Source organism: Saccopteryx bilineata, chromosome 2 (assembly GCF_036850765.1).
Source record: "Saccopteryx bilineata isolate mSacBil1 chromosome 2, mSacBil1_pri_phased_curated, whole genome shotgun sequence".
Taxonomy (NCBI): Eukaryota; Metazoa; Chordata; class Mammalia; order Chiroptera; family Emballonuridae; genus Saccopteryx; species Saccopteryx bilineata.
In genome coordinates this window covers 275,029,791-275,050,925 of record NC_089491.1, presented here as the reverse complement: position 1 = coordinate 275,050,925, position 21,135 = coordinate 275,029,791, and the positions used below count along the sequence as shown (strand labels likewise).

Below are 21,135 nucleotides of genomic sequence, written 5' to 3'. Positions count from 1 at the left end.
GGGCATGCTCACTTTAAAACAACCAAACAGGAACCTTGGGGTGAGGGGACATGTGGTGACAGACTGAGGTAAGATGGAGCCAAGAGCAGTGGAAACACAAGAAGTTCCTATGAAAGCTTCTAGAAAGCACTCAAGCCATGTCTCCTAACCTTTTTTGGGGGTGTGTGTGTCACAGACTCCTTGGAGCCTAGGCAGAAAGTTAATCCTTGCTCTGGAAACGCATGTCACCCAGTTTTGTGGAAATGCTTCTGAGTTAATAAAGCCATTCACGGAGCCTTCACACACACAGCCCTTCCAAACACTTAGCTGTAATTGCCAATTTGCTTCTCTGTCTCTTGTCCAAACCCCTCATCTGTGCACTCGGTTAAATAACATCCGCTGCTGAGCCATGAACTCCTCTGGTCTCCCACGCTCCCCCCGCCTTCCAGGAACAACGATGGCCATCCCGGGCGCAATTTTTATCTTCCTCTCGCACTTGTGTATGGAGGGGCAGCTGGGAGGGCCGGGCTCCGTGTATTCTCCCATCTGCTAGGGACCGTGCCCGGAGCGGTTGGGAGGGGAACACACAGGCCGATCTTCTCACTCACGGTCGAGAGTGGTTTAGAAACATTTACATACCGATGAAGGGTGGAAACCAATTTGCGTCCCTGTCCCGCACCTGTCATTAGCGTATAAACACCGTCGGGCTTTGGGCAGGCATTAGCATAATAGCCGGGCAAGAGTTATATCAGTGATCACTTCCTTAATCAATGTTGTAATTCACAGACCATTGACTCTCCCCATTTATTACCTCTCTGAGCTCTGGTGGGAGGGGAGCCCGCTGCTCCCGAACATATAAATAACAAAGAGGCACGTGGAGGGCATGGCGTGGCGGCGCGGGAGAAGCCACGGTCCCCACTATTCCTGAAGGAGACATAAATGTCTGGGGAAGTCCCAGGACACATTAATCATCCCCTCAAGTGGCTGGCGTGGGAACCGTGGAGTCACACCACGAGCTGGCTGGCCCGCAGGGCTCTTTCCAGTCCCCCAGATTTGTTTCTGAAAACCCTTCCCATCCTTCGTCGTGGGCGGGCTGCCCATGCAGAGAACCGACCTCTGGCCTCTGCTGACTTGGCTGTTGAAGTCGTGTGGGCTGAACACGTGGTAGTCACTGATGTCTGGGGAGGGGGACACGCGGGTGGCCATGTGGATTCCGGGTGAGCAGCACACAATCAGCTGACATCTTGTGTTGTCATGCAGTCTTTGGAGACTTCCTGAGGACATCACCTGCCTCCTGGGGGAGAGGACATCACACTGTCCATGAAGGGGACAGAGGCACCTGCTGGCCAGCTGTTGTGACTCGTGTCAGCCGAGCCGGTTCTCAGACCTGAGTGAGCTTCATGGAGACCTCATCCACACAGACCACTGAGCCCACCCCAGAGTCTCAGGTGGAGCAGCTGTGGGTGGGGCCCCTCCTGCGCACTTCCAACCAGGTCTCGGGGGATGCGGGGATCACAGTTGGAGACTCACGCCTTGAAATTATGCAATGGCTCCTTCTGCTGCATACTGTTTCCGTGGCAACTTATACATCCCGTCCCTGTTGGCTTGGGACCGCTATATAACAGAACATGACAGACCACGTGGCTCATGCAACAAACATTTACTTCTCACAGTTCTAGAGGCTGAAAGTCCAAGATCAAGGTGCTGGCAGAGCCTGTGTCTCATGAAGACCTACTTCCTGGTTTGCAGATGACACCCTCTCGCTGTGTCCGCCATCATGGAAGGGATAAGGGAGCTCCCTGGGGTTCCTTTTCTGAGGGCACTGATCCCATTTACAAGGGCTCCACCCTCATGGCCCCCTCACCTCCCCAAATCCCACCTCCTCCCATCCCCTTGGGGGTTAGAATCTCATAAGAATGTGGCGAGGACACAGACACTGGGACACAGCGTCTCCCTCTCGTTATTGTAATTGTTGGTTAGGACTCTTCACATCCCATCTTTGTGCTCAGTGCCCCAGATCCAACCTTCAGATACCCAACTACCTTATCCAACATCTCCGCTCCGAGCTCTAATGAGCATCTCAAATGTAACATGTTCAGAAATCACTCCTGCTGTAGCATTTTTTTTGTTTGTTTTTATATTTTTACTTTCTTGCCACTTAGGAGACCATGGCTGGAAAGAGAAATTAAGCTCAGAGACAGAAGCACCAGGTTTCCACGGCTTCTGCCCCCGAGTGTGTGTCTTGGTCTGTGAACCTACACTTAGGAAGGCTCTAACACAGCCAGCCTGGCTGCCTCGTGTTCTGTCGGTGACGCGGGGTCCCCACCTTCTCACTCTCCCCCACTAGGCCTTCCTGGTGTTTACTCAAACACCAACACCAGAGGGCCTTCTGACATTTCTACTTAAAGTCGCAACTCCCCAGACCTCCCCACCCCTCTCCTGGCTGTGTGAGTTACTGCAACACCCTATCCGTTTTACCCATTTATTCTGGTTATTCTTTGCTCTCTATCTCTAGACCATAATCATGGAATTGAGCTGTTTTGCTCAGTGTCATATCCCCGGTGACGAAAGCCAAGCACATAGCAGGTACTCAAGAAAACTATGTTGAAAGATGAATGAGGGAGTCGCAGCTTGTGAACTGGTGGTCCCAGGGTCACATCCACCCTGCAGGGTGTTTTTAAAACATCATATGAGCATTGGAAAAACACCACAGACAGTTTCATTACCAGCCTGAGCCCCGAAAGCATGTGAGTTTTCTACCTTGGCATCTTGCTGGTGTCCGACACCAAGCTGGAGGGTTTGGGGGCCCCACTGAGAGGGACTGAAGATGGCAGCGGCCCCCAGAGTGACGACAGGCAGGCCCTCAGCGGCCCGCACAGCTCGGCAGGCTGCCTCCCACGTCGGCTTTCCCCCGGCTTCCCACCTCTCGCCGCTCACTGTAGCCAAGTGTCAGCATCGACTGATTTATTTTCTCACTGTTCTCTTCATTTTTAGTGTTGTTCCAGGCAGACAGAACGCAAAGTGAACCCTGCCCTGTCAGGAGTGGGCCTGAGCTATCCTCCCGCGGGGTGGGGTGGGGTGGGGGCGGGTGGGGCAGGCTGCAGGGGCCACTAGGAGCCCCCGGGAGGCGGCTGGGCAGGTGTTTCTTCTTGCCAACAACGGACCAACAGTAGGTGGGTCTCTCGACAGAGAACTAAGTGGCCAGAAATGGTCTCAACATCCTCCGGGCAGTGTTGCCGAGGCAACCACAACCGTCGGCCTTGGTGGAGAGAAGGGGCCCAGGTATCGGTCATCCGAACACGCTCCCCACGTCAGGGGCCGGCGCTGGGGGCTGCCGGCCTCACAGGGCCTCCCCACGGTGCCCACACAGGACGGATCTCCCGGGTGACTGCACACTTCCTAACAACAGCAAACGTTCGCCACAGGGTGCAGTCCACCGGGTTCTCCTGGATGGTCATGAGGATGATCCTACCGAACGCTCACCATGACTGGTGAGCGAGCTACTTTTTTTTGTTTCTATCACATCCGTATTTCAAATGAGGAGTTGAGGGGACAAGGGAGGTGGTGTAATTTGTACGGGGTCCTACAGCTGGGAGGCAGGCAGTCAGGACTGAAACACGGACATTTGACTCTAGGGCTCAGCCATAGAGCCTACCGCCTCTGCGTTGATTGAAGTATTTTTAATTCCTCGCTCATTTTTTTACTGTGGGTGAGCTCTGTTTCCCATTCCCCTCAGGGGTGGACAGAGAGGTTGAACCACTTGCCCAAAGATGCACAGCTTGGAGGAGCTGGAATTGGATTCGAAAGCACTTATCTGACTCTAGCCATGCTTCTCTTGTTAAATATGACCTTTCCACATTTAATTGGTGAAAACTTATTTCAGCTCTTCTATTTTTTTAAGTTAAAACAAGAATGAATAGTCCTGGCCAGTTGGCCCAGTGTGTGGAAGTCCTGGTTTTGATTCCTGGCCAGGGCACACAGGAGAAGTGCTCATCTGCTTCTCCACCCCTCCCCCTCTCCTTTCTCTCTGTCTCTCTCTTCCCCTCCTGCAGTCAAGGCTCCATTGGAGCAAAGTTGGCCTAGGCACTGAGGACGGCTCCATGGCCTCTGCCTCAGGTGCTAGAATGGCTCCAGCTGCAAGAGAGCAACACCCCAGATGGGCAGAGCATCACCTCCTGGTGGACATGCCAGGTGGATCCCGGTCGGGTGCATGCAGGAGTCTGTCTCTGCCTCCCCTCCTCTCACTAAATTAAAAAAAAAAAAAGAACAAAATGAATAAAAACATCCTTGAGGCTGGTGGTACTGTCCTCTTCTTCTTGTGACCTCTTGCCACTCCAACCCACTCAAAGACGAGAAATTCATTCAATTATAACTCTTCTTTCTCTTTTTAAAAAGCGTGTCTCCGATAATTACGCTCAATAGCCAGCCTCACCACAAGACAGAGCCCGTCTCCACGGTCTCAGCATGTATTACAAAAAGGAACATTAGAGCAACATCAATTTTTATTTGAAGGAAAAGAAAAATCCTTTAATTTTTTGAGACAACTTTAGGATGATACCGCTAACAGATGAAAGTTGTACATATGGAGGATACTCAACTGGATGTTTTGATGCATCTGAGTCCCAGCTCAGCTACAGGAGACATTTGTTATTTTTTGTTGCCCCAACATCTACTCATCTTCTTTGCTGTAATGGGTTTTAAAATATGTTTTTTTTGGGGGGGGTCCTGCCCAGATCCCCATGCTCAGCCCACGTGCTCCAACAGGTCTTGACATCAGCTACGTGCATGGTCGGATGGGGCCACAATGCGCCACACTGACCTGACCACAGGGATCAGTCCAGCAATGGTCACTCGGCTCAGGCTGGACCAATGACAGCAAGTCCAGGATTCTGAGTAGCGTCTCATTTCTGCTGGACTTGAACCTGGAAAGCTGTGGACCAGGTGTTCCAAGTCTAAGATGCCCGCGGGGTCTGAAAGATAGTGCCCAGCTCTGGCCGGGTAGCTCCACTGGTTAGAGCATTGCTTGGCTACCGTAGGCGCTTGGGGTTGGACCCAGGGTCCAGCACATCCTTGATGCAACCCAATAAATACACTAAGGTTGTGGTTTCAATCTCTGGTCCGGGCACATACAAGAATCAACCAATGAATGCAAAATAAAGTGGGACAATAAATGGATGTTTTTCTCTCTCTGTTTCCCTTCCTCCTTCTCTCTAATAATCAATCAAGTAAAAATTGAATGACTGTGGCCAAAATATCAACTATTACAGTAACTATTTTGACACTGACTACATGTTGAAACAGTATCTGAATACAGTGGGTTAATCACAATGCACTCTTAACAGATTCACCTGTCTCTTTTGTATTTTATTTTTCTTGAATGTAACCTATTGGAGAAGTTCAAATTCCACCTAGCCTCTGTGCTTTGTTTCTGTCGGGAGAGTGTGGTCTAGTCCTTCACCCCGAACTCCCTCCTCGCACAGGCTCTTCGGGGTTTTCTGTGAAGCAGTTTGGGTTCCGGGCCACCACTCATTAGTCCGTAAGTCCCTTTGCGGTGAGTTAGGAAAATCCGTCCCTCCCTGGAGACACAGCCAGCTGTTGCCAGGATGCTTTACTGCCACCTGCTGGCAGGCTGTTGTCATAATTTCGACCATGTGAAGGTGGCCTGGTGAAGGTGGCAGGCAGGGGGAGCAGAGGACAGAGCAGTGCTGGGCTGCCCCTTGTCTGTGCTGGAGACGGGGTTGGCAGGGGAGGGTTTTCCCACCATCCTTGACAGATTGTCAGGTTCTTTTCTACTCACACACGGAGTCTTGGGTACCAGAGAGAAGTCTCTGAGTGGCTATCGGTCAGGGTCCATTCGAGGGACAAAGACTTTCTCTGGATAGTTTCTTGGGCATCTTAAAGCTTTTTTTTTTTCGGGTGTGTTTTCTGGGATTATCAATGAAGACATAAGGACTAAACGCTTCATTTCTGGCTTAGAAAAGGTCTCACGCCGTCTTAGATCCTTGTGTAACACGGTGGGTGCTGGTGAGACAGGCCACACAGGAGGACAACGTGGACCAGGTGCGGGGATTTCTCTAGGTCCCTGGTCGGCAAGCTGCGGCTCGCGAGCCACATGCGGCTCTTTGGTCCCTTGAGTGTGGCTCTTCCACCAAATACCATGTGTGGGCGCTACCTCGATAAGGAGTGTACCTACCTATATAGTTTAAGTTTAAAAAATTTGGCTCTCAAAAGAAATTTCAATCGTTGTACTGTTGATATTTGGCTCTGTTGACTAATGAGTTTGCCGACCACTGCTCTAGGCAGACACTTTCTCTCATAAAGGGAAAAACACGAATGTTTCAGACTCGTGGGCTGTGGGGTGTCCGTTGCAACTGCGGAACTCCCCTGTTGTGACCACACACAACATGGAAATAGACAGGAGTCCTCGGGTCCCAATAAATCTCTCCTGAGCCAGCAGCCAGTGGGCTGCATTCGGCCCCTGGTTCCTCCTGTGCCCTACAGAACAGTGGTTTCTATGGCTGCCCCAGTGAAATAGACCTATGTGGCAGATGTATTCTTAATCATTTTCCCGTTAAAAAAACCCAACCATTTATAATCGTTCACCAGTGCTAAAAAACAAGGTGACATTCACCCAAATTTTTAGCTTCTTTTCAGAGCGGCCCTGGACTCACATTTTTTTCTGGCTACGACTGGCCGTTATTTGAGTACTGGCTGCCCTTCTAGGACACGGCGCGTCTGATTTATGATTTCACCCACAAAAGTCACCTGCGCCTTGGCCCCTGGAGGCATCGAGGGTTGGACCTAGGGCCCAACACACACTTGGTGCAAACTGGATCGTCCAGATGCCAAAATAAAGAGAATGTTAGGGAGCGTGAGGTGCGTGAGGTGCGTGAGCCGAGCTGGTTCGCCTCTGATTTCCCCCGGGGCTTACCTTCCTTAGTGAATGGGTGCCCGGGGGATGGACGCTCCCCTCAGCTCAGTCCCAGTGGTCAAAGAGCCACTCACCTTGATGACGTCCTCGTCTGCGGACTTGCACTCGACAGACTCCGAGATGTCAGTCACAGCGTTGTTCTCCTCCACAGACACCACCTTGATGGGCAGGGCCACCGCCTTCCCCGTGAGGACGGCCGTGTTCAGAAGTTCCGTGTCCTGCCGGAAGAACCAGACGCACCAGGGTCAAGGGAGTTATTCTGTCGAACTCTACGAGGAAACCTTCGCCCCGGCATCCAGACAAGACGCCACAGCCCTTACCTTAGGAACTAGGGCGAAAGGGCCGTTCTTTGGGACCCTTTCCCAAGAACGCTGAGCAATCCACATTTGGTTTGTTTAGGATCAACCTTCCCGGTTTCCCACAATAACAGCCAAAAAATATTTCTTTATTTTTCTCTCTATTGCCGAGGCCCAGGAGAAGGGATGACATATGTGAGGTTTGGGCTGCGAGCAACAGAAGCTGACCACAGTGTGAGCAAGAAGGTGCTGTAGTTGGCTGAATAATGCCCTGCCCACCAATAGCCCAGATCCCAATCTCTGGAGCCTGTGACTGTGTCCCCTTGCACGGTAAGAGGGACTTCGTAGTTGTGATTAAGGATCTGGAGGTGGGAAAATTATCCTGGATTACCTGGGGTGGACCCAGTTTAACCACAGAGTTCTTAGAAGAGGCAGCCACGGCGGTCAGAGAGAGAGAGAGACAGCGATGTGGTGATGGCGGGCAAGTTCAGAGTGATGCTATCACGTGCCCGGAGTCGTGGGTGGCATCTAGAAGCCAGAAAAGGGAGAGGCTGTCCTCAGGTCCTCTAGAAGAGACACAGCCCTCTGACACCTTAATGGTAGCTCCATATGACTCATGTCTGACCTCTGCCTTCCGGAACTGTAACAATATACGTGCGTCAACTTGTTTCAGCCGCACCAGAAAGCTGAGGTGGGTGCTGAGTGGACAGGTCCTGGGCAGCTCACAGGATCAACGCAAAAGCTGATGGCAGCCTCAGAAAGGCGGGACCCAGACCAGCTTCCAGGGTTCTCCGTACAGGGTAGGGTGGGCTGTCCCTCTGGAGAGAATCCTTCAACCACGCCTGCCCCTGAGTCACGCAGCTGAACATTTACATTCTCTGCAGGGAGAACCCGGTCGGTCTCATTTGAGTTCTGTGTCAGTCCCTTCCCCAGGGAGGAGAGGGCCCCTGTCACCGACGTGCCTGCCAGGACTGACTCTTATGGGGAAAAAGGAAAAAGACAGAATGGATGTTGGGAGAAAGAACAGTCAGGTGCCCATCCAACAGCAGCAGCAAGAGTCAGGGAAGCTGTGTCCCCGGATGCCCGTGGTCACTACGCCTTGGCAAGGGACACCAGACAACCAGGGCTTCATAATTTTAGGTAAATTTTTAAGCAAACCGAGCTAGCTTCCATTATTGCCCACGGGGGCCCGCTCCACTGCAGCCATGAGGACGGTGGTGTGTCCTGTCCCTACGGAGGTCAGGCTGAGGGCTTAGTGTCACCTCTCCCACGCATGCTGTGATTTGCAAAGTGCTAAAGAGAATACGTCCTCTTTGGAGAGGGTAGGCACCACCCGCATGCACTTTTAAAATCCTTCTCTTTCTGGCCAGAGGGGGCGGCTTGGGGGATGTCTGCGGGCACCTTTTCCCTTTGGGCAGATGTCTCCCAAAGTCCCTCTCCAGAAACACTGCTCAACTTGGAAGTGGGAGAGACAATGAGAGAGGCTTTCTAAGTTCTTCCTCCAGGGCAGCAACCGTGGACACAGAAACGACCTTCTGCCATTCAGCAGGAGCTCAGCAGGAAGAGGCCTCGGTGGCGGGGAGAGTGTCATCCTCTCTCCGAGGTGGGTGCCCTCAGCCAGGAGTGAAATAAACCGCCGATCTCACCAGACGCCCAGAACGCGGGGCTCCAGCAGCGGGGGCCGCGGTTCCTGCTCGCCCGTCGGCCATTATGGATGCTAAGAATACCACGGAAATCCCCCAAGTCCAAGTCCGTTCTCAGGTTCATTACAGATAATGCGCTCCAAGTTCAGTCTTCCCACTTTCTCCCGCAGAATGGCCTTTGGCTAATGGCTTCATTAAGCCCCAAACTCCCTCATGGATTAATGGTGATTAGCTTTCGAGTGGTGGTAGCAATCTCTCTCTCCATGTCCTTCTCCCTCTCCTTCTCTCTATCTCTGTCTCTCTCTCTCACATACACACACCCTCCTCTACCTAACACCTCCTAGACTTACACTGAATGAGCATAAAGATTAAGGATGGTTGGACCATAGCTATTTTTCACTGAACAATATCTCTTTCCGGCACAGAGAATGCAGTGACAGGACCATTGGTCCCCAGGATAAACCAGCTGAGGACATGGGAGATGGTCCCCTGTATTTAAAAATCTCTTTCTCGCCTGACCAGGCGGTGGCGCAGTGGATTGAGCATCAGACTGGGATGCGAAGGACCCAGTTTCGATACCCCGAGGTCGCCAGCTTGAGTGCGGGCTCATCTGGTTTGAGCAAAAGCTCACCCTCTTGGACCCAAGGTCGCTGGCTTGAGCAAAAGGTTACTTGGTCTGCTGAAGGCCCGTGGTCAAGGCACTATGAGAAAGCAATCAATGAACAACTAAGGTGTCTCAACGAAAAACTAATGATTGATGCTTCTCATCTCTCTCCGTTCCTGTCTGTCCCTGTCTATCCCTCTCTCTGACTCTCTGTCTCTGTAAAAAAAAAAAAAAAATCACTTTCCCCACCCACAGTTTTGGTGACTGTGCATCACCCACAGGCGCCGGGACCCCAGGACCCCGCATTCCTCTCTGAGCGGCACTGTCAAACTCCATGCAACCCTGACCCCAGCTTACCTTGGGGATCTTCACCTCTTTCCTTTTTACAAAGGAGGGGGCTGGCGGGGCCACACCACCTTGCCAGCTGTCAACTCTTAGACAGCCACAAAGAGTCACCAGGTGCCACTTTATGGCTTCTGGCTGTGCACCCAGAGTTACAGAGCAGTGACCCAGAGCGACAAGCCCCCGCTTACGCAGATAGAGCAAACGGCAGGGTGGGGGGCGTGAGCAAGCCGGCCACCCCATGCTGCGTTAGGACGCGTTCATTAACCAGGGGCCGACGTCCAGCTCATGCTGGCCGAAGCCAGACAGGACGGTCGCCTTGTGTAACTCAGCCATCCGAGGACAGAGGCTGAGGGAGAAAATGCCCCTGTAAACGCCAGGACCTCGGATGGTCCAGCCTCCAGGATGCGGGAAGTGGGAGTCCTGCTGTTTAAGTCCCCGGTGGGTGGTGGTCAGTGACGGCAGCCCAAGCTGACAAACACAGTATTCGAGCGTAACCCTGGACGTGACATTGGAAAGAGGACCTGAGACAGCTGTTTGGTACCGTGGAGGAAAAGAGGAGAGATTCTGTTGTCATGACAACACATAGGGGAGATGCTAGGAGGGTAGCTGGCATGGGTGTGTTTGGAGAATGTTATCCTTCAGGACCTGGGGGGCGGTGGCAGGGACTCTGGGGCCGGAGAGAGGAGGAAAAACAGCAGGTGTGGCCCAGGTCCGGACCCTGGGGTTGAGCCATGGAGGAGGGACCGTGGCCCCCTCTCTCAGCCGCGTGGTACATCTGAGAGGTCGGAAAGGAAGGAACTCCCACCTCATCCTCTGATCCCCTGAGTGAGCCGTGTTTGGGCTGGATTGTACTTTCCGGCTTTCCCTGTATTCTGGGCCCGGTGATGGGCCTGCAGACAAGAGCAAACATCACAGGAGCAGCAACCACAGTGACAACCCGGCCACGGATCAGACACAGACACAGGAGCCCGGTCTGACGGCGGAGGTGGGATGCTGCGTCCTAAGGACTCGCAGGGGATGCGTGTCGGGTGGAAGGCAGCCTTCCTGGGAAGTTAAATGTGTGTGTGTGCATGTGTGTGCGTGCGTGCGTGTGTGCGAGATCCTCACACAGCAGACACAGGTTCTATGTGCTGGCCGCTCCTCCCAAGTCCCTTTCATTGGAGTCAAATTCACAGCGACATGACCAGCACGCAACTTAAATGCGTCACACTGTATTTATTGACTTTAGAAACTGGCTGCAACCCCAGCCGGACCAGGAAGGATGTGTGAGCGGGCCAGGCAGCGGGCAGACGCCACCTGTCTTTACCTCCCCAGGGGCGGGCTCTGAGGGAGGCACACAGGCTGCTGCCCACCCCCGGACCCCCGAGCCGTGAGCCGCTCCCCATCCCAGTGGCTAGCCCCTGCTCACAAGGGTGGAGGCGGCCCTCGGTGTGAGGGCACAGGGGTGGCAGCCCCCTCGGCCCCCGCCACGCCGGCTCGGAGGGAGCCTGCAGAACGCAACCGAGGCGCACGTCGTCCCTTGGAGCTCTGTGTGTCTAAACAGTTTCTCTCCGCCTTTCCTGTTCCTTCTCCCCCGTTCCGTGACAAACTGGAGCACGGCTCTGTTTTGCTGAAGAATCAATAGAGTCAGGCCCTTTAAATCAGTGTCCTTTCCAATTTGAGCAAAGCCCGTGGCTCCGGGGAAAACACACTCTGCGATTCGACTCGCCCTCCTAAATGTAAATTGGTTTTGCCCTGGTCTGTGTTTCAAACATGTCGTACTTCTAATTTTTAAATAAAGAAAGAACACAGAATTACTTCTGGAGCATCACAAACTCAGAGGGGTGAGAAGGGACTGAGATGGTGTGGGACAAGTCCGACCAGACAAGGGGACGGGGCACCTGCCCGAGGGCTCTCACGAGGAGAGAAGATGAGTGTGGAAATGCACTCTGTGCCCATGGCGGAATATGATGCAGCCACGAAAAGGGACAGAGCACCAGCCCCCACTACACTGATGAACCCCAAATACATACACAACGCCGAGTGAGAGAGGCCAGACACAGAGGCCACACGGTGTCCGATTCCATTTATAGAAAACGCCCAGAGTGGACAAAACCACAGAAAGAAAACACAGACCAGTTAGAGGTGGCCAGGGGCTGGGGGACAGGGAAATAGGGGTGGAGACCGCTTAAAGGATTAGGAGCTTTCTCTTCGGGGACGATGAAAACGTGCAGGGATTAGATACTACTGGTGGTGGCTGCACAACCACCTTGTAAATATACCAAGAACCATTCGATATGGACTTTAGAACGGTGCATTTTAAGGCAAGAAGATTGTTTCCCCAAACTGATGGGGCTCTCTCCATGAGTCCCCAAGGGCCTCCCATCACCCTCTGGCATTTGGGTCACTCTCTGTCTCCGTTGTAGAGCATCCGACAGGTGCTGACTCCCGCTGTGGTCCCTACAGGCTGTCTCTTCCTCAGTTGTCACCTCCTCTGACTCACTGTTCAGCACAGACACTGGAGTCCTTTGCTACACTTGGAGAGGTTTGCATTGTATGGGGTGCAGGGGGGGGGAGGCCTTGGGGCTTTGCACCCCAAAGCAGAGGGGCTCGAGTCAGACAGGAAGGGGTATTTGAATTGGGTACTTTCATGCTGTGACCACCTTTGGTTCGCTGCACACATGCTATCCCTAGGAGGGTGAATATGACAATATGACACTTGAATAGTAAAAAGCCTCTACAATGGGCCTTTCCAGACTTCAGCGTAGTAGAGAACATTCCAGAATGTCTGCTCCATGAGGGAAGGTAGACGAGGAGACACATCACAATCATTCCTTCTGTACTGGCCAGAGCAGCACAGTAGGTCAGGAAAACATACCACGGGGTTGGAAGGAGGACATCTGGGATGGAACCCTGGCTCACTGGGCGGGCTCGGGGGAGATCGAATGAAGGTCTCGTTGATGAAACTGGGAAGAGAGAGCCCGGCAGCTGGCATCCTGGGGCTGAGGTCCCGGGGGCCTTTGTGAGTCTGTCTTGCCCCAGTGCACTGCTGTGGGGTCTCCCAGGTCCTGTCCTCTCTGGGCTGGGTTGTCCTCATCTGCAAAATGGGTGGCCCCACTCTCCGCCAGGGTCGCTCTGGGAATTTGACAAGAGGACCTACGGGAAGCCCCTCGTTTAGTGCCTGGCGTGGATGTGGCCACTCCATTCACACTAGCCCCATTGTCCTTCATCCCGGAAAACAGAGTCCAAGAGTCACGGCTCTGAATTTCAATGTCCTATGTCACCAGGCCACTCCTCTTGGCCCGCAGAGGGTTGAGCACTCAACTGTCACTAATTTAGGAGCTAATGTGGCATTGCTTGGAAGTCAATGGAGAAGTCATTTAATTAAACTTCCTATTCGATCAGGAGGATCTAGCAGCGGGACTCCCGGGGAAGCGAATCTAGAGGCTGAACCCCAGGCTGTGGAGCGAGGGTGTGTGTGGGTGGTGCTGGCCCTCTGAGAATTTGGGGTATAGGGCTGGCCTTCCAGGGGGGTGATAAAGGCCCCTTCCTGAAGCAACGAAAAGGAGCTCCCCTCCAATTCTCGCTGCCAGATCCCGGCCAGGTCTGCTTTGCAGGATGACATTTTGACATATGAACGTACCATTGGCTTCCCCTTGTGGTTTCACTGTCCTTATCTCCCTCTCAAGCCTGGAAACCAGTTCCAAGTGGGGATCTTTGGAGGAGGAAGGAACAGGAGGCAAGCAGACCCCAAATTCCCAAGAGGGGGGAGAAGGTTCACACATTGACAAAGCGTCTTGGCTGAAATCAAGAGAGAGAACGGGGATCCCCTGGGAGGAAGCTCTTTGGATTCTAAGACAGAGAGACCTGTGTCCGGTTTCCGGACGGCACCTCTGAAGAGTCAAGAGAAGGTGGCTGTTCCATACCTACGCAGAACAACAAAGATCTCTGAATCCAGATGTGGCTCAGAAAAGGCGCGGGGGGGGGGGGGTGTCTCCAAAATCAATTGGGGTTGGAGAAAATAAAGACCTAAGATATTGTAGCTAAAAGCAGCTAGTTGCCACTGACTATGGAGTACACATCATTTCCTTAGTAACGGAGCCATGAGTGGGGGGAAGGGGTGGGAGGAGGACCCAGCTAAAAGACTAAACGTCTTAGACTCCCTTGCAGCTACGTGTGATGATGGGACTAGGATTTAAGACAGTGGTTCTCAAAGTGGGGTGCCTGGACCAGAAGCAGCAGCATCACACGGGAACTGGTCAGAAATGCAGATTCTTGGGTGAGTCTTACTCCAAACCTCGTGAGTCAGCGAGGATGGAGGTGGGGCCCATTCACCTTTAACACTCTCTAGGATTCTGATGTTGAAAACCTGATGACTATCGTTTTAGTTCAATTATAAGCAGAAATATTGTGCAGCCCTTTAGGAAATCTGCTTCACGGGAGCTGGACTTTGTGGGGATATTCTTTTTGTCCTTTTTTCTTTTTTCCTCTTCTGGTTACCTGGAATACAGATACAATGGCTGGAGCACCAGCAGCCATCTTGGATCATGAGGCAAACTTGAAGGCAGAAAGACAGGAGAAGCCTAAAAAAGGACTAAGTGGTTGGGGGTTCCCTTATATTCATGAGAAGAACCTCCTCCATGTTTCAGCTACTGGTTGGAGGGCTTTCTGTTATACTGTGGCACACCTAAGGCCAACTCGTGTGGCTCTTTCTTTGCACACTGGAGATGGCGGACGAAGACTGACACTTCTTACAGGAGCGTGCACCGTTTTCAGTCTTGTAACTGCATTTGGGGACGGCGAGGAACAGTCGCCACCCCATGTTCTTGGATGATGGTGTAGCGGGGGCTCCTGTGAGGCAAGGCTGGCAGCAGAGAGAGGCAGAGGATGACGATTCAGCCTAATTTGTAGCAGCAGAAAAACGACTCCTAGGGGGCGTGCCATTTCCCAAATTCCGGGCATGCTGGTTACAATGAGGCTGGGGCTTCCGGAGGCCCATCCGTACGCTGGTTGGCGAGGGTGCTTGATGGGAGGGCTGTGGCTTCAGGGCCGGTGAGCCCCAGGAAGTGCTGTCTGATTAACAAGCTGACACTGTTAGGTTTCATTTAACAGATTATATTTCCATAATCCTGCGATTAAGAATGCACTATGTACACACACACACACACACACACACACACACACACGAGTGCCCGCGTACACACAGAGGGGCGGCTTCTTGAAAGCCCCCCCTGGAACTAGGCTGCGTCCAGACAGCCAGCTTCATGGCAGGGCTCGGTCTGGCCTGACAACCTGCCTCATTGGAAGAGGGGAGGGGACCTTGTCACCGTCAGCCCTGTATCCATCCACACGCTCCCTCCTTTTCTGTTTCCTAATGAAAGGGTCCCCAAGAGCTACACATGGGTTTTTTGTTTGTTTGATTTAAATTTTTGGTAGGATTAATTTAAAAATGCTCAGAACGATGCTGGGGTTGGGAAAATGCACAGGGAACAGGGACATGGAAGCGGACACCCCTGGTACTTCCTGGTTGTAATCACTTTGGGTTCTGCAGGAGCCATGAGGACCCGAGTGTGGAGGAATGAGGGTCCTGACATTACAGGGGGCCGGAGAAAAGACTCGCACCAACAATCCGGTAGGGGCCTCCTTTCTGTGCTCACCCTAGGTCCCACATCCTCCTCTGCAGTCTCTTTGAGATCCCCACCCCCCAGATGTCCTAGCCCAGGGAGTTGTGGACCAATGAGGGTCCATGCAAAGAGAAGTCTGGCGTTCTGGGAGCAGCGTGCATGCAGGGTGCACCTGGCGTTCGCTAGCCCGCTCAGAGGTCCCAGGGGCTGACCATAATGCATCACTGCGGCTGGGGTTGACGGGGGCGTGGGCGAGGCGTCTGTCAGAGGGCAAGCGCGCATGCCCGCGATGAGATGAGCGCAGTCATCGTTAGTTTCTGTCCCTTCCTTCTCTGGAGCCGCGGAAAGCACCACAGACCAGGAAGCTCCCCGCACACAGAAATCGATTCCTGTGCAGTTCTGGAACCAGAAGTCTGCCTTTGAGATGTGAGAGGAGCCATGCTCCCCCTGAAAGCTGTTGGGGAAAACCGCCCCCTTCCCTCTTGTAGTTTCGGGTGGTGGCCACCGCCCTTGGGGTCCCTTGCCTTGTAGAGACATCACTCCGGTTCTGCCGCAGTCACCTCACGGCCTTTTCTTCTCTGTGCGTGCCTGTGTCCAAATGCCCGTCTTCTTCCTAAGGACACATCAGCCGTATTGGACGAGGGCCCACCCTGATGATCTCATCTTACACTGATGCAATCTGCAACGGCCCTATTTCCAAATAAGGTCCCGTTCAAAGGTATTGAGGGTTAAACTCAATTTATTTATTTTTTTGGCGGGGGTAGGGGGACGACGATGCAGAATTAAACCAGATAAAGACTGCCTCTTCATCCTGTGCAGAAAACGTTCATGTGACTTATTGCCACGTTGGATCTTCGGTGTGGCAGAGTAGAAAGGGTTGATGTGAGAGAAACTGAGGCCCAGGGGAAGTGTATTTGAATCCTCCACAGTCCCCTGACAGCCAAGCCCTCTGACATGAATTCCTTTCTTTTCCTTAAAAAAATTTTTTATTGACTGATTTTAGAGAGGCAGGGAGAAAGAGAGAGAGAGGAACATAGACCTGTTTCTGTATGTGCCCTGACTGGGGATTGAACTGGCAACCTCTGTGCTTCGGAACGATGCTCTAACCAACTGAGCTCTCCATCTGGGGTGTGAGCAACTTTGTTTACGCAGAACAACCTCTCTGAGCTGACACTGAACTTAGGCGGCCAGCACCGTCATCAGGTGGTGACAGGACCAACCCCACCACCAGGCCACCTCCCCGCCTTCAGATCGTGAGTTTCTGCAAGCACTGTGTGCTGTCCCCCGGCGTCTCTGCATGGACCGACTTGTTTCCTCTTTCCATGCTCCGATGAGACAGGTACTTCGAATCTCCCCAATTCACGGGGCAGGGAAAGGCGTCCCCGAAAGTTTAAGAAGCTTCAGGATCCACAGCAGCTCGGGTGGGGGAGGTGGGAGGGGAGCAGCGATGGAGCCCCACGCTGAGTCACCACACACGATCTGATCTGACAGCCGCAGCCCTCTGCATGCTGCGTGTGAACTTTAAAGAGGCAAATGCACCTAGTGCAGGGGCCGGGAACCTTTTTGGCTGAGAGAGCCATGAACGCCACATATTTTAAAATGTAATTCCGTGAGAGCCATACAACGACCTGTGTACATTACGCATTATCCAATAAAAATTTGGTGTTGTCCCGGAGGACAGCTGTGATTGGCCCCAGCCACCCGCAACCATGAACATGAGTGGTAGGAAATGAATGGATTGTAATACATCAGAGTGTTTTATATTTTTAACGTTATTATTTTTTTAATTAAAGATTTGTCTGGGAGCCAGATGCAGCCATCAAAAGAGCCACATCTGGCTCATGAGCCATAGGTTCCTGATCCCTGACCTAGTGCATGTCTCAGGGAAGCTCTTCAAGAAGAGAAAACAGCTGTTAAGCCACGTGCTGTCCCATCCACCCGTGTTGCACGGGACAGCCAGCGAGGGCAACCACATGTCTACTTGGCTTCAAAACATTTTCATCATCCCCCCAAACACAACCCCCTATCTGTGAGTCGTCACCCTCTCACGCCCCCTCTCCCCAGCCTAGGCAACTAATCTGCTTTCTGTCTCTATGGAGGTGCCTGTTGGGGACGTTTTGTAGGATCGGAATCGGATACTCTGTGGCCCCTTGTGTCTGGCTTCCCTCACTCAGGGTCACGTCCTCAAGGTGTGTCCACATGGTAGCAGGTGTTGGTCCCTCTTTCCTTTTCAATTCTGCATCATATTCCAGTGTATTATAGATGGACCACATTGTGTGCATCCATTCATCCACAGACAGATATTTGGATTGCTATCTGGCCACTTTTTGGCTGCTGCTAGGAACATTTAAGGACAAGTTGTGTGTGTGTGTGTGTGTGTGTGTGTGTGTGTGCCTGTGTGTGTATGTGTATGTATATGGACGTTTTTGATGTCTCTGGTGGGTATACCCAGGAGAGAGGAATGCCAAAATTCCTTTCTAGAACCATCTACTTACATAGATTCTTCCCTAAGAATGAATGATCTTTCTTAGATTCCTCTGCACTGAAAAAGTTTGAATAACCTCAAGGGTTTAGGAATCCCTCTCCTTCCAAAGTGACCCAGCCTGCTGCGATCTAATACGATACAATCCTGAAACTCCTCTGGCCTCTGGGTAGTGGAAGGCTACGTTTCGTTCAGCAGGAGGGGCAGCGAGGTTGGCACTGCCCCAGCTCGGGGGCCAGGGAGCACGGATGCCGACCACCAGCCTGGCGTCCTGTCCCTGCCCTCCCCCCCCCCACCTCGTTTTCTCTCCATGTGCAGGCTGGCTGTGACGGCTCCTCTTTCTTCCGTGAATGCAGCTTCTTGTGCCTCTCAGCACGCCGTGTCCCGAGTCCCGGACGTTCCTAGACGGCGTCTGGACCATCACAGCCTCATCTGTGAGCCACCTCCCCAGCTGCATGTCAATGAGCGACCCCTCACGGCCGACCCTTAATTAGCACAGGCGCGCTTTGTTGGGACTTGTGTCATTTGCAATGTTGAAAGCACGGATCAAGGGGGAGCTGTCAGGCTGACTGGTCTCGCGTCCCATTTTGGGGGAGGCGGAGAGGGTCCTTGTGTGTGATGTGTGTGTGCAGCTTGCTGCTGGCACCGACCACACCCCACAGCCGACAAGGGACCCCTTGACATGCAGAGGACCATGGGGCTGGGAAGCAGTATCTAACCGACATGGCTGGGTCTTACTTCAGAGTGTCCCCTCCACACAGCAGGCAAGCGTGAGCCCCTTACAACCTGAATGTAACCATGGCCCTGCTCTGCCCAAACTTTCTTCTGGTTCCCTCCCCACTCAGAGGGAACACCTGGTGTCCTCTCCTTCTTCCCTCCACCTCCATGTGCTTTTTGCAGCCACCACGATGGAGTCTTTGCACATTCTATTCCTTCTGCCTGGAACGCATTTCCCTCCATCCCCACCTCCCTGGGGTCGATTCATATGTTACCTCCCACACCTATCACTCCCCATCCCTGCCCTGGGCTGTGCTCTGCAGAGTGCCGGTTCCTCGTGAGACGTTATATATTTCATGTCGGCCTTGGGGGAGACCTCAGCCTCCCCTTGTCCCCCGCCCCGAGACAGAAGACATCGTGTCTATCTTATTTACGCCTCCATCCCCAGTCCCGGGGCAGTGACTGCTCATGGGAGATGCTCTCAAGTTTACAGGGAACAGATGCAAACAACAGAAACTGTCTCATGTCTTTGTAGTTTAAGGTTCAAATGTACTCAGGGAGGGAATGAGAGATTTACGACGCACCTTTGAACTGGATAGAAGGGGCGTCTTGGCCTGCTTCCCTTGGGAATGCCATCAGGATCCCGGAGGAGTCATTGCCGGAAAGCACCAGCCTTGGGGATGAGGCATGGCCTTGGCAGAGAGACAGCTGCAGGTGCCCAGAGGCCACAGTCGAGAAACGACGGAGGCCAAGGGCATCCAGTGTGGCGCAGGACCTGGGACCCAAATTGTCCTTAGTGTTGTGGCATTGGTCCTGGGAAGCAGGAGAGCCAGGAGCTGTGACAAAAATGCACAGCGGGGTAGAAAGCCCCAGAAGGGCTGAGATGGACTTGTCTTTCATGGGCCTGATGGAATGAGAGGTGAGGGCAGAAATCAGGGCGCATGAGCCATGGTTTGTCTTCTGCACATCTGAGCTGATGGGCGGCGCCTTCACAGGTGCAGCCAGCATGCTTTCTGATTGGTCAGAGTTCCGCCTCTGGTCTGTTCTGATTGGTTGGAGCCTGTGGCATTCCAGTATAGGTAGAGCACTTGACCATTCTTCCTGGTTGCACTGACTGTCCATGGAAGGAAAGGTCACAATTGAGGTTCTGCCCTGGGCACCCTGGGTGTGGGTATCCAGGATGACACCCTAAATATTCTGGCAGAAGTGGCCCAGCAATGACTTTTTCTTCCTACTTTTGTAAAATTAAGTTTTACTGGGTTGACATTGATCAATACAATTACATAGGTCTCAGGTGCAGAACCGACTTTTCCTGGGACCCTTATGGGCATCTTCACGGGGGTGCCCGGATGGTCAGCACACAGAGGCAGCTAACTGGTCTTGCAGAAGCGACCTCCAGACGCCCAGGCCCGCGGGGTTCCCAGCGCGCAAGGCTCTGCTTACCGCCTCCCCCTCCTGTCGTTAGACACGAGCTCCATCCCTTTCCCTCCCACCTCCGCTGCTGCCCCCGCTGCCATTACTCAGGAGAGACAGCCGCACCACAGTAAACCGTTTAGCAGATCAATCCTGGGAGTGGCAACTCCTCTCCAAAGGTACTGAGCAAATTTGCCTCCATCCCTGGGGGACCCGTGCGAACAGCGCGGCCGGCTCGCGCTAACAGGCCCATCAGTCTGGGCTCTGTCAGGACTGGGGGGAAACTCAACTCCCCTTTCATTTACTGCCAATCTGCTTGCGTGCAAACCAGAGTGTCTGCCACAGCCCAGCCGGGCCTCACTCACCCGTCAAGTCAGTCCTAATACAAGATGGAGATGCTATTGCAAAATGCTCATTTACATCAAGCGAGGAATTCAACTGAAGGCGGCCAGGCGTCACCACCCCCCCCCACCCCCCGGCAGCCTCGTGACTGAGTTACTACCAGGGATCGTTCTTTGGGAGGGCATGAGCTACGTGGCATTCAGTTCCCAGAGAAATGCCACCTGGTCTGCGACCTCCTGCAGAGCAGACACCATTGAGAAGCCCAGGGCGGGGCAAAGGGAGGCGGGAGGTGTGAGTACAGGCAACACCAGCCTTTATCCCCGTGTTACTGTTTATTAATGATGGTACTGTTTTCCTCACTAACTGCAAGGCTGCCCTCGCCACACCCTGGATGGCCTTGAATCCTCCGCACGCTGTAGGGTCCCTCTGTTTTTACGGCTCCTGCATCATGTGAGTTGTACCAACGCTTCCACCATGAATGGAGGGTGTTTCAGAGGCCCACCCCGAGGGCAGAGCCGGCCCCTGCACCCTGAGGGAGGGACAGAGGTGGCCCGTGGAGTCTGCTGCGTGGACACATTTTAGGTGCGCACCCAGACCCAGGGCTCCTCCTTTCTCTCCTTCCCGAGCCTCTGGGAAGAACACATAGTCCAGGATCTCTGTGGCCAATGGAACATGAGTGCCGACCATATGTGTCCCTTCTGGGAAGACAGACACGGGTCAGAGCCCGTCTGCCAGCTGTCTGCTCTCTCTGTCTCCCCGGTGGGACCAGCTAGTGGGGCA

General features: G+C 53.2%; 1 protein-coding gene across 1 annotated transcript in view; it reads right to left on the bottom strand.

Annotated features, from left to right (window-relative positions):
• The window catches only part of TMEM132C (transmembrane protein 132C), a 214,287-nt gene that overhangs the window by 12,019 nt on the left and 181,133 nt on the right, over positions 1-21,135 (bottom strand). Inside the window, exon 5 of the mRNA XM_066260826.1 lies at positions 6,985-7,128. Coding sequence (XP_066116923.1) covers positions 6,985-7,128 — 144 coding nt within the window. The remainder of the gene's footprint in view (positions 1-6,984; positions 7,129-21,135) is intronic.